At 36.2% G+C, this 16,661-nt stretch overlaps 1 protein-coding gene and 1 long non-coding RNA gene across 3 annotated transcripts; one reads left to right on the top strand and one right to left on the bottom strand.

Moving 5' to 3' along the window:
• Positions 1 to 47: 47 nt before the first annotated feature.
• On the bottom strand, positions 48 to 15,237 carry LOC135684951 (hippocalcin-like protein 1). 2 transcript variants are annotated; one of them, XM_065200664.2, is made up of 3 exons: positions 15,022 to 15,237; positions 2,076 to 2,323; positions 48 to 1,531 (listed from the first exon to the last, which is right to left on the bottom strand). In XM_065200664.2, exons 2-3 carry the CDS (start codon positions 2,314 to 2,316, stop codon positions 1,221 to 1,223), a joined length of 552 nt encoding a protein of 183 aa, XP_065056736.1. In that variant the 5' UTR covers positions 2,317 to 2,323; positions 15,022 to 15,237; the 3' UTR covers positions 48 to 1,220. The 2 variants fall into 2 exon arrangements, with proteins under 2 accessions (XP_065056736.1, XP_065056735.1); XM_065200663.2 differs by lacking the exon at positions 15,022 to 15,237 and adding an exon at positions 7,692 to 7,860.
• On the top strand, positions 10,984 to 15,316 carry LOC148957562 (uncharacterized). Its single transcript, XR_016145158.1, has 3 exons — positions 10,984 to 12,673; positions 13,664 to 13,816; positions 15,206 to 15,316. It is a non-coding gene; the product is annotated as an uncharacterized LOC148957562 (long non-coding RNA).
• Positions 15,317 to 16,661: the final 1,345 nt, after the last annotated feature.

Raw genomic sequence — 16,661 nt, 5'->3', positions numbered from 1 at the left:
ACAAAATGGCAAAGTGATTGCGTCAGGTACGATGGATGTATGTATAAAAATTACTGACTAACAGAAATATACCAGTTTTCTTTGATTGGTCAGAATATTCCTGTCAATCAATAAACCACCAATCGACTTCCGGTGTGATATTGTGTGACAGGAGAGAAAATGCTATTCTTGCAAAATCAGATGGAAAAAGGGACATATTTTGAAAATGGATATTTGGTCCCCTGCAAATTGAGTCATGTTGTGATCATGTCCACATACCCCGGTAGGGAGCCACGTGGATCAAGCTACCCCATGACTTCTAATCCACGAGGCCTGGTGAAGTTTTTCTTTTCATCCTCCTAGATTACACCTGCTCAAACGCATTCTATCGTTGGTATAATATCACAGGAATCTCTACCGACGTCCCCAATTTAAGTTTGCAATGTTAAACAAGTGCTTCATTGCAGCTGCGAATATCACCGACAAACATAATTGCACCGTGTCCATCACTTTACTCTTTCATTGCAAATCTGCCAATTCTCTGTGAAATCTTAGAAAAATACCGGCTCATATTTCCCAACGACTTAGAACCGCATAGTATACCCCCCGAGAGGTTAGCACCTGAGATCAAAATTGCTAATCAAAGCTACAGCAAACTCCTAAACAAGTTTTGTGCTAAAGAAATCGCAACTGCTATTGGATCGAAAACCACCTGCGTTTAAAGAGAAACCTTAGGCAATAAGCCTTCTTGTTGAATTGAAACATATCCTTCAGATCTTCACGCTGCTGTTTATTTTTGCTATTGAAACAGGATCAGCTCTATGATGCCATTTAAATAATGCCATTAGTGTTGTTGTAATTCATTGTTTTCAAGGCCGTTTAATTATTTGTATTGGCTACGTGAGAGAAATAGGGCTAATTTTAATATGACCTGCGATAAAATTGCTTCAGATTTTATTTCATGAAGCTTTTTGCTACAGCATTCATATCAGAGAGAGTCATTTATGTTCGCTGAACATTTCATTTATAACCAGTTCGTGTTACTAGAGGTGCATACTTTAAGCGCTAAAGCCCCGCATCTAGCGGCTTTGTCAAAATGCCTTTAGAAACTCCTATAAACACTATAATTCGTTCATTTAACTATGTTTTGGTCAGCTTCTATTTAATAACAGGGACATAAACCCAAGATTCCTTCTTTCCCGCGTCTCAGCGGGTTTCCCGCGCCCATCCTGCAAAAGTTTTTACACATAACTTTGTAACATTTTCATGAATATCTTGTCCTTTTTGGCTCCTTCGAGAAATTCTTCCATTGATAACTTGCCATCTCTATTTGTATCAAACATGGTGAAAACTTTCAATAGCTTCTCTTCCGAGGTATTCGAGTCGTCTAGCGCCCCAACCATTTTCTGAATGGACTGCACAATACTGACAATTTCCGTCTTTGTTATGTAGCCATTACCATCGATATCGTAAATTCCAAACGCCCATTTCAGCTTCTCATCTGAAGTTCCTCTAGTTGTCACTGATAAGGAGCATATAAACTCACGAAAATCTAAAAAAAGAGATATGAAATTGTCATCTAAGGGATAAGACTGCGACATTTTCAATATCCTGTAATTAGAACCAGTTTTATTGAATCTTCCATTGTGATTTTTTCAAAAATTGTTTGTCAATTCTATATTGAACTGGAGAACATAGGCCTACTCAGTAGCATAGAAATAATATTATTTGTCTGCCGAGCAATCGCCAAAGCGGGATACGTCACCTCCCCAGAGTCTTTGATAAGCTGTTGGCAATATTATTTTTTTTTTATCTGTTTTCATTGATTGCTAAGACCATTTTCTTTAATTTCTAATATCTACCAATTTGCTTTATTTAAAAGAGCCAATGATATCAACAACAAATCCGAGTCTATCCAGAAAGGAAGTATATGGAAGTTTTTACATTTTATCATCTTTGTATTACCTAATATTTTATCATTGTCATAGTAATTTCTGACTTGTACCTTCTCTGTGTGCTTTTCCATTGTCTGCTTGTGTTTCGTACTATAGTTTCTATGGTTCTGACAATATATAAAAAGGTCATTGTCATCCTACCTATTGTATTATCGTGGTTGACATCGAAGGTTCGAAACACGTGTTCAGCAAACTTTGTCGCATCCACAGTCTCGTAAAAATTTTTGTACAGCTCAATAAATTGTTCCTTGTTCAGGCGACCGGTTGGGCAGTCTCTACTGAACGCTGTGTACCATTTTTTCAGCTCATGTTCATCGAAATAGGTATGCTTTGCTAAATCCTGGAGTTCAGACGGAGGGATTTTGCTCTGTGCTTTCCCCATCAGCTTACTAGGAAAAAGAGTAGAGATCCTCACAGTAATTATATTGGTAAATATATTATATTACAGTCTGTTTGATTTTAAAGCACTGGCGACTTGTAAAAAGTTGTATTGTATGACATAATACTCGATGACATAATACATAATACTTGTGTCCCCAATTAGCTTGTAAGCTAAATATTTTTTGACACATTAATAAAGTTTTTGATTGATTGATTGATTGATTGATAGTTGTTGTTGTTGTAATCACTTAATACACACGTTGAAGTGTGAGGATAGAGACTAGATTTGAATTGAATGAGATTAGGGAATACATAGAATTAAGAAGGGATCCAAGTTTCAATCTAACAAGAATTCACGTTATGATTGGTTCAATTATACAATCCTCTTTTGAAATTAGAATTGGAGCCTAAACAATAAATAGTTGTCTTTCTTATCCTGTATCTGTAGAACTGAGCTTGAGCCACCAGCATATAGAAATTTCGCGTATGACTGATGGAGGAAAAATTTATTAGTCTTGTTGTTCTGTAGTTAAAGTTATTTGCAGCTCTTGTTTGTTTTATAGTTGATGGAATATCTAGCTGAATCTAGGGCTTTATGGCCTGAAAAATCAAGGTTAAGCACTTGATGAGCCTGCATTGGGTACCACAATAACAATGATAACTTCCAAGATCGCAACTGTCTAAATTTCTGTTTTACTGCTCGATTTCATCTGAATTAAGGCGGAACTGTACATTCTTCGGTGTATGGAACAGGACGGCTCTCATTGCAAGTCTCATTGCAGTTCTTGCTTAATGCGATCATTTGGCAACTGTCCCTAGTGTCTTTTCTTACTTACATGATTTAACCTTGTATCTATGACGAGAAAGTTTAATGTTGGCTTAATGAAAGCTAGTTCCAATGACTGCTAAGATGGGAACTGTTTACTGCTATAAATTTTGATTAACTGATCTCATTCAAGGGACAAAAGCATCGTGTGCTTTGGCCAGGAAGACCCTAGAAAACATGGCGGACAAATGGCCGAATACCGTTAACAAGGTCAATGAAAACCCAGCCTTGCTTTTTTTGTTTTGAAGGTTCTCAGAGCTTCAAGGTATTAGCAGGAAGAAAGCTTAATATTTTCATCGGCTCTGCAGTCATACACTTATGGGGTCTCATTTTTCATATTATTGTTTAGGAGAAAATTTTGATGATATATTCACGATGATATATTGACGATATATCGACGATATGTTCATGCTATATTGACGATGTGTCCACGATGTTTTGACGATATTTTGACAATATTTTGACGATATATCAACGATATATCAACGATATATTGACGATATGTCCGTGCTGTATTGATGGTATATTGATGATGTAGTGCGGATATGTAGACAATGTATTGACAATGTGTTGAAGATATGTTGAAGACAATTCTTATATGAGAATATTTTTAGAATCATTGGTCTAGAAAGGCTTTTTTTTCATTTAGGCCTTATGACAGGCTAATGTATGGTGAAAGATGGAGTTCATTGTTTCTTTCGAACTCTTCAATGTATTTGAGAAATAAGTGATGGTTGATTAGTCTAAAGAATGGGACAACTTAAGAACCCAATTCTTTGTGACCTGGGTCAGGATGCAAATTTCCTTTCACTTTTCAATTGTTATCCGACTTTTTTGTTGTATGAGGATTGTCGAATGAATAGTGTCCTAAAGCGCTATGCTTCCCTTTTTCGTGCTATTTTGATATTATTCTTTGCTAGGATTTCTCTTTTCTAGAACTCAAACAAGAACTGATAGTTTAAGTGAATTCAAATTTAACGAGAAGGCTTTTGAAAACGCGATTCCGGTTATCTTCAAAACTGAGCCTTTGCAGGTCACTTCTGGAGGATGATCTGATAAAAATTGGTCTATTAGTGCGTATTTCATTAAACTTGCAGTGTGAGCCTTCTTTTATAAATTCAAAAGTTTTCCAGAGATATAATTGAAAATTGTATATGGTTATTAACATACTGTGTGAGAATTGCTATTTCTACAAAATGCCCTTTGGTCTTTGAATAGGATTTGTGATGATGTCATCTACATAACAAAATATTCATAAAAATGATTCTGTATAGTGGAGGATTAAAATTGTTTGACCTAAGAATTTATCAGTAATCTACAGTTTCTATCTTAGAGAAATCAGATTTTACTTGTAATGGTGTATTGCGATAAATTTCGGTTATCCCATCAAGGAAACAACACAAGATATTTAGATATTGTATTGGAAACACAGACTTTTGAAATCTACTTTGGCTCGATCGAGATTCGAATATTAAATCAATTATTCCATCATAGCTATACGTAGTTCTTATTTAATCTGATAGCAGAACCAAATCATCGTAAGAAGACATTTCTTGTTTTAATTTTTGACTGCATTTCTTATGACTCCCGTATTAACCTTTTTAATGTATATTTTTCGCCCTCGCCAATTGCAAAAAGAACGTAAATGTTATCCATTGAGATCTAGTTGATTCTTCGCTTGAATTTCTGTAAGGATTTGCAACTGGTAGATTTTTCCCTAGCGTTTGCAGGGCAATACAATGTGTCTTTCAGGTCTGAAAACAAAGAAGCGTGTGAATTTCTAATATTTTGGGATGAGTATTGGAAACAACATCTGGGGCCCAGAAAGCAATTCGTCGAAACATTTTATAACAAGCATTTTTGGGAAAGAGAAAAAATTACAAATATGCAAATAACAGGGAGGAATCGAGCTCGCTATGATCTAAGGATGGATCCAAATTCATCTTTTTATTAATTTTATCAATTTTATTTAAGAGAAAAAACCATTGGAGATGATCGTATCAATTGCTTTTATTTGCAAAATGTGTCAATTTACTGCAAAGTACATCAACTTCAAGGTATTATGCATTAAAGCTATGCTTCTATTTTCTGGTTTTTTATTTGAATAGCCTTAAAATTCCGACAGCTCTTGCAGCCCCTTCAGTTACCATTGCGAGAAAAATTGCACAAAAATTACACCGTGTAACACAACCTAAAGTACAATGCCAGTTTTAAAGAATCCTTAGAGTTATCTGCAAATAGAATGTGTTGTACAAGGTTGTAATCTTGTCTATGGGATTGTTTAGTAATTGACAGCTAGACTGCCACGTGACATTTGTCAATTGTTTATGTGTAGACATTGTTAAATCAAGCTGCATTTGTGATTATTAATTTTCTTTCAAATTCTATAAGATCAGCTGCTCCCATTTTCAACTTCTGGTCTAGCATATTCATTTTGATTTAAACTTTAGTTTAATGAAAATTCATTTTTTAAAAAAATGCTGTTTTGTATTCTGTCACAAACAGCATACTATTTGCTGTCAACGAGACGAAGTAGTTATACTGTTATTATCCTCATCAAATGTCTGTTGTAGCCATGTTTTGGTTACTGGTGCAAAAATTAGTTATTCTTTTCTATGGTTAATTGCTATTGTCGATGGCAATAGGCAGACAGTCATTTCAATGTTCAGATTGCGCGTCAGATCTAATGACATTGGATGAAGTGAAATGCAGATCTTGGCTTTAATCTGTGTTTGCTATTCCAACTAATTTATATCAAAGTGCCTCAAATGTCACCTTAGTCATAATAGCAACTATCACAACGCGTAATATGTAGGCCCCAACTCTTCTGTTTCTCTTTGAGAAAGCTCGACTTTTTGTACCAATACATATATTGAACGTCGCCTTATTCAAAAAGCCCCGTTTGTCTACGTGGACTGTAGGTCCCGACTTTTCTATATATGTATGGTCGACTTGCTGTTCTTTGCATAAGTCGAGTGTCAAAAAAAGTCAGCACGACTCCTATGGCTTTTTCCACAAGGTCTTCAGTGACTGGGACAAGAATGTGCTTACGACGGTATGGAACGTCTTCATGTGACCTTGCAGACGTCCCCGTAATGTCACCGATGTCTCTATCAAGATGAAAAAGTTTTGATGAGTTGAAAAATTTGAAACGTCGCTAACGCATCACCGTCGTGTTCCCGTCGATGCAGGGACAATTTTCCGCGCGGAAATCAAATTTTTTGTGATCGGCAACGTCGGTATGCAGAATTTATCGCGTGGTTCTTGATATCAATTCTAAAATGCGTTGCAAAATTAATCAAACCATTAAACAAAATGTAAATGTAAGGCCAGCTGTCAGAATCGAGCAACTAATGGGAGGAGTTCAAGAGTCAGAGAGTGAAAGAAAATGCTTGGAAGTTCAACTGAAAAACGGTCAAGATAGAATGCTGCCAGGACCAGATTTTCGCGACACTTGAAAACCCTCAGTGCAATAAGGTCAGGACCTGGAAAGAGTAGTTGTTCAAGGAGTAGCTGCTTACAAAAATTTGGAAACTAAAATATGTCATCGGGAACGCGTCCCGTCGTTTGTGTCACTGGGAATGTAGGACCCGTCTGCTCTGTGTGTCTGTTTGACTTGCTGTAATAATGCTTATGTCAACGTAATCAACGTGAAATGACAGTCCTGTTTGGGAATTCCATTTACGGTATTTATTATGCGTAAGTCGAACGTCGGCTAAATCGAAAAGAACTTACGATGTAGGTGCCGAATTTTTTATGTGTTAGTTCGACTTATTGTTACTTGTCCCGTTCGATCCGACTAACGAAAGCTTCTCTGCACTGTAAACATCTAACAAATACCTAAGCGATCTCAACAGATCATAGCATGCTCTCATTGATAAACTATAGCTTATGTAATTTAAAATAGCGAGAAATTTGTGCACCTTTAAAAAACTTTGAGGTTTTGTATGTATCTCCCCTGTTATTTAATCATCTACATCTCTATTAAGCGCTAGATATGAAATCAACTCGAAAATTGCCTTGAAGTATGTAGTCTTGTTAATCCAGTTATGCATTTGAAATCTAAAGATTCTTGCATGTTAGTCTTCTTGCGCTTGCACCTTTTTGGCAAAAACCTCCATAAAACAAAACTAATTTAATACTTTTAACTGGTTGTGTCCCCTTTAAAATGTTAAGTGACTGTATAACCCTACATATGTTTCATTGCCAGACGTCCTTCCTTATCTGATATGATTTGAAACATAAATGGTTTTTAGTTACTATCGTCCATGAAATAGCTTTTGAGCTTCATGGGATAATAATCTAGAATTAATTCGTGCTTCGCCGATGGATTTCTAAATTTTCAGTAAATGCGAATTCAAAGCAAATCGTCATTTTTAAAACCATCTAAAGTGTTCAAATATTATCAAAAGTGTTTTCAACTTTCCTTAAATAGCCCCTGCTATCGATCTCGTGAATCTTACGACTGCATGGCAACGTAACATTCAACTTTTGATCTGAAGTAAGCGTTCTTTTTAAAAAGGAAATAAAAAATTATCATCGCTTCATACCTGAATATTGACGTTTTTCTTTCTCGGACTGCCATTTCTCGTACCAAAATGTTTTTACACAAGGTATGCTTGTCGTGGGTTCTGTCTAACACAGTGAGCTCTCGAGTCGTGTCTGTCAGATTTAGTTGCTTCGTCGTTATACAGACATCGAAAGTGTTCTTTAATTAGTGACGTCATCGACTATTTTTAAGCAGGTCATCAATTTGAAGACCCCATACAAACGCGCTTATTGTACATAAATCGCTGTCTTTCTACACAAAACATATGACTCTCAATTGTTAAAATTCATGGTTCCAACCAAGGCGGGGGTCACTACCTCATTGCGAAAGGTAAATGGCCAAATTTGCTCAAGTCGATTGAATATATAACGTTCTGCTTTGTTTATTTAGTCTGATTTCTAAAATAATATTCAAATAAATACTTTTATGAAAGATTGTTTTCACTAAATAACATAGACATGTACATTTGCAGATAGAGGAAATTTCAAAATGTGGGTATTCAGTAGACAAAACAGAAATTTTGTCCTCATTTGAGTGGCTAAATAGACTGTTTTGAACTTGAAAACTGAATAATGAACTGGCTTGGTGCTTAAATATAAGATTCATAGAATAATATTGAATATTTTTACAGACACAAGTTGACGATATAATGTCAAATTCATTATGTTTGAAAACTGGATAGAAAATAGTGCGTGCTCTTAAAACTGAAACGTAGCCGTTTGATCGAGAAAGCGGGGTGGGGGGAGAGTTGGGGGAGGGTGGGTGGAGGGGTTGGGAAGAAGACTTTTTTATCTTCAGCGTCTTTAGATCCCGTTTACACTGTCCCGTGCAAGTTTGGAACCGTGACAAAACTGTCGCGGTTCGCCCTTGCGTTTACACTAGCACTGTGGAACCGTGACGATTTTGCTCTGCTATCCGGAACAGTTTTGACCCTGCTTTGAAAGCGAACGAATTTTGTACCGTCACGGTTTCGTTTTTGAACGGGACAGTGTAAACACCTATCCGAGACGATTTTGTCACGGATTCACAAAGAGGTCTTTTGTATGGCTGTTTCAGGTAATCGAGGCTTTGATTGTGGCGTAACTACGTTCTCAAATTCTGAAGAAAAGGAAATTCTGAAGAAAAGACGACCACAGAAAAGGCTTGTAGTGTTTCCCAGTCCAAGTCTTGATTGGACTTGGCAGTTTTGTAGTCTAAAATAACACTGAAAATTAAAGCCACCTTGTCTTTCGTCCAAGTAAAGTTTTAATCGGCCTTCCGCTCCATTTTAACTCACAATAAAAATTCGATTGTTGACTTCAGCGGCAAAATAAAAGCCTTGGTTGACTAAATACAGCTTCTTCTAAACAATGTTCTACCATTAAATGAAGGTCGTACCGGTACAGTGTAAACGGAACGGCTAAACGGAACAATTTGGAACCGCGACAGTGTAAACACTTGCGAACCGTAACGGTACAAAATTGTCCCGGGACAGTGTAAACGGGGTCTTAGTTGCTGATCTCACCTTCTTTGTTACAAGCGGAAACTTCATCCTACGCGATTTCTACTTAGACACAGTGTGACGTCGAAGCACGTGATATTGGCAGGGTGCAATGAAATCAGGGAGGTGAAGCTTGCTTTCTGTAGTTGCAAATTGTTTTTCAATTCAACATCGACTACTTATAGGCCTATCTATATCTATATTAATATCATAATACAGGAATATTATAATTTATCCAATGATATCCAAGATTATTATAATTTATGCTGTATTATGATTTATTCAATGATAAAGACAGCAGGTAGCGATTCTGGTGTTGGCAAAAATATCACTCCTTGAAGAATTATGAGGACTTGACAGTAATATGAATACATTCTCTTTACATATTCGGTTACATCATAGACATTTTCTAATAACAATCTTAAGTCCTATAAAAATGTCTGCGTGGTAAGGGTAGCCAGGAGGCTAGCCAAGACAATTTTAGGTTGCTGGAACCGTTTTTGCAGAGTTTTTTCTAATTCTATGATTGGAAAGCGTCAAAGCGGCCGGAATGGTTTAAACAGCAAAATTTCAGTTGTCTGAAGCATTGTTTAGATAATTGTTCTGCTTGTTGGGTATATGCTATGAAAAGCTGCCGTTTCAAGTACACATCTTCATCAGTGTACAAAAATCTTCATTAAATCTAGCCAAAAGACAGTCCGTCTGTTATCTCTAAACTAGAAAAGAGGACTGCAAATGGCCAAGTTGTGAATTTCAAAAAAGGAATGACATTTTCTCAAACGCAAGCAGTGACCTGCAAAGCGCAATAACCTTGCTTCTCAATATCTCATATGATGGACACGAAGTTCACGTCAATGTATTTCTTTTTACAGAAAAGCGTGTGGCCCAATTGATCGTGAAATAATTCCAGCAAAGCTCTATACTTTCGAGATTCATGGAGTTCCTTTTCATCACTGGTTTAGTTCAAATTAAAGTAGCCGGTGCTACAATTCTAGCCAAAAAAATCTAGCCTCGCTCCTTCAAGGATCGTATCTTGTGCCTCTTCTTTTTGTATATTTTATGTACATGGTCTTGGACATTGCATTTCAAAACGATACTAGGGTAACATGTTTACAGAAGATAGAGACTATTATTATCTGCATTTATTGTTATTTCCGAATGGAGCTGAGAGGCAGAATAATACGATTTCAAATTCTTAAAAGTTTAAATGTAGGCAATAAGAGTCAGATTGAGATTAAGCAATAAATGGCGAACTTGAGTATCAAGGGAAAATAAACTAACGTGAGCAGGTGGAGCACAAAAATCTCACATTTGATGTAGATTAAACTCTAAAATTGACTGTATAGCGAAAAAAAAACAGCATAACCCAGAATGAACCTCTGTTAACAACCTAAATGCATGTTGACTTAAGGATAACGATAAGAAAAAAAGAGTGCCGTTTCATTTGCCATGATGATCGCGCCTCGTTTTCACTTTTATGGGTGCAGTTCTGACTACTCGTAATTTTCTAAATATTGCAAATCTTTTGGCCAACATGCAAAAGTTGAAGCCATACCTTTCGAATAACTGTCACTGTTACTGGCGACGTTGAATGAAATAAAAGAGAAAGTCTTGACAACAAAAGGTTCGGCGCTGGTAACCGATAAATTGCATTACCAAACTTAATTAGAATGTATTAAAGTCAGTGTGTAACACGCGAAGAAACTCCAGCCGATATTAATCGGGTTAGAGGCTGCTTGAAAATGTCTTAATTTTGGTTTGAAATGTTTATATAAAATTGGTCAGCCTCTGCTATTCGTGGTGATTGAAACATTTTGTTGCTTGGTACGGGGATTCGAAATTTTGCTTTAGGCTAGATTTTTTTGCAATTAAGGCAACCATAGTAAGTTATTGGGAAATGACAATTAATTTTGCTATTGGAATTTTAAGATGTTTATAAAATAAAAGAATACTTATGCAAAGTAGAACATTGTTTTGCTATGAACATTAGACGGGGTGGCTCAAGCGACAAGGGCATATTTTCGTCAGTAAAGGATGTCATCAAATAATCAGAGTTAATCACTGCTAAAACACTGCTTTTAGTTGCCAAATAGTACGATTTGCATGCTTGAATCTTAATACGTTAATTCGCTTTGAACAATCGTTAAGTAGTCTTGTAAAGGTATAACATGGTAGATTGATTCCAGAGATGGTTGAAGGTTTCGCTGTGTAATTTCGTGAAATTTATAAGCAGTAGAATGAGGCGAGATTCACATACATTGAAACCACGATTGTCGTGAAAAAATTCAGGAATGAAGATTGAGACAGGTGCATATCATCAGTAATAGACAAGCTGCTTTAGGCTTTGTGACAAATTGAACAGGATTCGATCTGCAAGTTTTTTTCATTGCTTTTGGTAGAAAGGGTTATGTCATGAAGATGAAGAAGACCGCGAAGAAGTGGATCAGAAAGAAAAAGAAAAAAAGGAGAAGAAGAAGAGGAAATCCGCTGCATAGGATTAAGAAAGGAAGATAAAGAAGGGCGATACTAAGAAAGAGTGGAAAAATCGAAAAAATTTTATGAAGTGACGGGGAAGAAGCAAAAGTTGATCAATAAGAAGAAGAGGGTTAATTTGCAGTTGGTAGAAAGGAACAGGAAATGAGAGGAAAATGAAATCTACGCAAAAGCAGAAGGAGAAATGAGGATGCATATAATAGGGGAAAATAGAATTTGAGAACGGAAAGCAGTTTTTTTGTAGAAATGAAGATCGTTTTGTCCTCTTTAAGGGGTAGGTGTACAGGTATAAGTTTGACAAGGCCTTAGAGAACCTCATTCAAAAATCTCTGCAGGAAAACTTCCAGTGCATTACGGCATAAAAACTTGCTGTCTTCTTGTTGCTATATAAATGAAGGGGGCAGTGTCAGTACCTTTTATAACTTTTTGTAAATATAGCCCACCATATGATCATAAAGGATATTACAAAAACACTTATCGGAGAACAGTGGTCGATAAGCTTCGTTTTGTAACAATATTCAAATCTTTAAAGTCATCTTGCGTACATTGCAATAGAACAGTCGATTTCTAAGAAGAATTGACCTACATTTTCTGTTAACGATTAGTCGTTTTGAAAAGTCTCTAGGTCACAATTGTGAGTACCTGGTTTCCAGGGGCTAGCACTGGTAGACGAAATCTTATTCCGTCTTGAGGTTTGATTTTGAAACCTTAAGATTTTTCAGCAAGCATGGCTAGATATTCGAGCAATATTCCAAAGGAAATTCTATTGACTAGCAAAAGCTGACCCATTGAAGCATTGAGGATGTATACCCTTGACAAATGTATGCACCTTCATTATAAAAATAGATATCGGAGGCTTTACATGCAGAATGCAGACGTACCAAGAAAACTAAGAAAAACATGTAGAGCATTCAGGATGGAAATGAGTCATCAAAATTTTGAAAACCGGACAACGCTTTCTGGAATTTAAGTCGTCAACATAGCAAGAAATCAAATTTTGCACGATATTAGTAAGTTTCTTTGTTGTTACGAAATAAGTTTTCTGATCTACTGGCAGCGCATATATTCAGTAATCTACCGCTGACATTAATAGCAGCAATGTCAGTCAAGAGCTTATCAACTTTGGTATGTCAACGCAAGCCCATGTAGAGATATAAAGTGTAACTGCTATGAACATTTATTTTGTTTTTTTTATTCAGCTTTATATGTCGTTATTGACCTTTCAAAACTACATTGCTAAAGATGAAGTGAAGCAGAATTTGAAAAATAAACACCTGAGCAATAAAGCAATTTGCTCTTCTTGTCGAGTACAAACAGCAAGCTGTCAAAGAAATGGAGGCAAGATCGCAACTTTGTAGCACCACAGCTGGTCAGTGTATGTGTTCTTGCAGTGCAAAAAGAGGTTAAACAATATCAAAAGAAATGTAAATTGAAGTTAGATCTTTGCACCTACAAATACGTTTTTTGTTTCTGCTCATTGTCCTTCATAGATCCATTCTCTGTCATTTCAATACATTTACTTATATAAAAAGCCTATTCGCCCAACAAGATCAGTTTTCACAAAGGCTTTTTCATTTTTGTGTTAATCTTTTGTAGCCTTACTAGAAACATGACATTGCTGAGCATCCGGTCAATCAAAGAAAGACGGTCAACCAGATACACATGTTCGAAGATTGCATGGACAAGCGGAAATTTAGTTTGCCATGCTTTCGCCGTTTCGTTCTATCTTCAAATTGGCGGTACTTGAGCCCTTTCTTAATGGATTATAATTCATATTCAATTCGGTTAGAAACTGTGTTGTACCCAAGGATCTGATTGTATATATTTCCCGGTAACAAAGTTCTCGTTAGGATTGGTCGCCAATTTAAAGATGTGAAGCTAGTTAAATTTTTACCCGTTAATATTATTTAATCATTGTCATAATACTTTGTATTATTCACCTGACACATGCCTGAATCATATGAATTCTAAAAACATGTTGTTTTCCTGCCTATCTCTAGAAAAGCTGATCAAGGCCGTGGGAATATCACGCATACATAAGATAGTAGATTACTCCTTGGTCGTTGCTAGACTTGGCAGAAACGTGTTGTTAGAATTCAGCGTCTCACCAAAAGCTCATATTTGCTACACTGCATGGCGCATTGGTAACTCAGGTAAATTCTTGAACACCTAAAGTTTCTTGTGGATTGCTATAGCAACAAACGTTATTCTTTGTTGCAAAACATTAACAGACAGACCCTTACAACTTTTCATCGGTTTTAGTGAACAAGTAAATTGAAAAAGACCCACAACAGAGCAATCTTTTATAAATTTGTACAGAAACAAGGAAGTAATGCGGTGAATATGTAAGCCTATCTGGTGATGTTAATGATTAATGAATCTGGTCTCTGTGCCTGGTCTCGTATTTGGACATCTATGAAATATTGTCTTAAGTTGAAGAGTTTTGCCCGTAATTCATAAAGCTTCTTGTTATGGGCATTATGTGAAAAGAAGGCACTCAACTGGCTGTTTAGCAGCTGCTACATTCAAAGCATATTTGTTAAAAAATCGTTATTGAATATTCATCTTTCATGCGGAATATTCAAGTTGTTCAAGGCTATAATTCGGGAAAGCTATGGAATTAATTGTTAAATGCAAAATAGGCTTTGTGTGAAGATGAAATTACCCAGTATAAGCTATCTTCTACGATTGAAGAGATCCTCCGTTGTTTGGTAGTATGAATTGAAACCTGATCAATATACTATGTTAAATGCAAACTTCTCGATGTCAAAAAGCCAGTGCTAGGCATGCAACTAAGTCTAGTGATTGCAATTACCGTGCAACGCTTAGTAGCAACTTAGAACTTTCCTGCATTTCACGGAAAAGTTTATCTTTTACCATATGCAATTCTCGCGACAGATGGCGTCCTTCTTTCATACTTTTTTATGCTTGTTGTGTTGTTTTTTGTCACCACAAATATTTAAAAAACACGGAATATGTTTAAAAAGTTTTTGCTTTCATCAGCAGAAATGCGTACGAATGTTTGAAAAACATGGTACAAAAATATAGAATTTAATGACGAAAACAAATTCTTTACTCAGAATCATTCCTTTAATTGATGCGTGATTGTTTTGTAGCCAGACATCTGATATATTTGCAGTGATTTACATAAAATTATTTGATTAAACAGTTTACTTATATCTATTTGTAATTCAAGTTAGTCTCTGTTATAGGAATGGAAATCGGAAACAATTTAGTAACTCTTTCCATGAAATGATAAAACTAATATGAAGAGGACTTCCCTAGAATCTGATTGCGCCTTTTATTTTCAGCAAATCACAGAATTGATATAGAATAGACTTAAGTGTTTATTACATACCGTTTTCTTTAAATCAGTACAGTGTGTTTATGGAGGCAAATCTTTCTTGTTTCGGAGCAGACTAGTTACATAGTGATTTTACCACTTCTTTTTGATGCACGAGTTATGTTGCAAGCTATGTACGTGTCTTGCACCTTTTGATTGACAAACTAAAGTTGCAATGCTGTCATTTATCTCCCAACAGGTTCTCGGAGGCGTATTGCAAACGATCGATGCGACGTTCTTTTGCAGCTAATTTGGAAATCAAATCTTTAATAAATGCAATCTGGTATATCACCAAAAAGTGCATGGATTAGTGATATAAAAACAAAGTGAAGGTAAACATCAATGCTTATGTACAATGGTTGCAGCTGGGTACAAAAGAATTGTTTTTAAACAGACTTTTGTTCATGCAACAATAGGTGTTGGACGAGCATCTGCAAGCAATTTGACCTGCTTAGGCTCTGGACACACATCGGACAGGTGTCATTCCGCCTAAAAAGCCAACATGTTCGATATCGCACTTGAGAATCTACCTTAAACCTTGTAAGCCTTTTTCAGTTGCAAAAGGAAATTAGTGGATACGTAATAATATCAAATCTACCCAGTTATGCAGTGTATTTTCAACAATGCAAATTGTCACAAAGGTGTTATCAGCTGCCCCTGAGAGTAAAAAGTGGTTGGTGCGAAGGGCGGAATAGTGTACACATAGAACGGGGGTATTTTCTCTTATTTTGCTTAATTGATAAGATCTTAGACGTATGATTGGTCAGCTTATTGGCAGGGGCAGTTGTTCCCTTCTTTCAGAAATTTTGAAGGCTAGTGTTTTCATTCTGTTTTGTAACCTGCATGTAAGCAGTAGCCTAAGTAGAGACCGTGTATCAGGCTTAAAGAAGTTAAGCCTGATAACTATTACCAATCTGTTCTGCAACAAACTGGCTGCAACAAGACCCGCGTTACCCCTTTCCTAATACTGCGGCATTCCACAATCTCAACAGGGAAAAACTTAAAATATATATTTTTAGGTAGTTATCTTCTTTACTATCCGAATTCATGAGCACAGTTCCGGAACCAGGACTTCCTGACTATCAGAGTTTTGAGAGAGGGTCCGAAGAGGATTCACCCAGTTATCCAGCGTGATTTTATAAGCTAAAACATATGACAACGACATCAACAATCGGCTGTATTAGTAAAGATAACATCAAAGATTGCATTTTCTAGCGTGAATGGATTAAATTTAAAAATTTGCCGCCCTCAGGTAGACATTTTATCATGCGTTTGTCCCAAATATTTTCTGTGTACGCCCTTATGCTCTGGTTTCCAAATAAGCATATGAAAGAAGGCATACTGGTGGAAATATTTTCAAAGAATTGTTAATATATTTTTTGGCCTCTTGTGGCATCATGCCATGTAACTTTCTATCTTCGCTACAGCAATACCATTCAGTTTATAGATAAAAGTTAAAGCGGCTTAATTGGTGCCTATTTCTATTTGGATTCACAAAATGTTTCATACTACAGAATTATTTTAGAATGTGTTCATCTTGTATTATTGAAAATTTCAGCCAGTCAACATCCAAACAGACAACAGCCAACTAGTCAAAGCTGATGGTCTTCCCGGGAACCTTGTGCGAGATAGATTCATTATTTAATGTGAAGCAC

Source organism: Rhopilema esculentum, chromosome 21, assembly GCF_057945365.1.
Source record: "Rhopilema esculentum isolate cy_ngs chromosome 21, ASM5794536v1, whole genome shotgun sequence".
Lineage (NCBI taxonomy): Eukaryota > Metazoa > Cnidaria > Scyphozoa > Rhizostomeae > Rhizostomatidae > Rhopilema > Rhopilema esculentum.
Note: the sequence above shows the minus strand (reverse complement) of the source record. Positions and strands in the feature narration are given on the sequence as shown.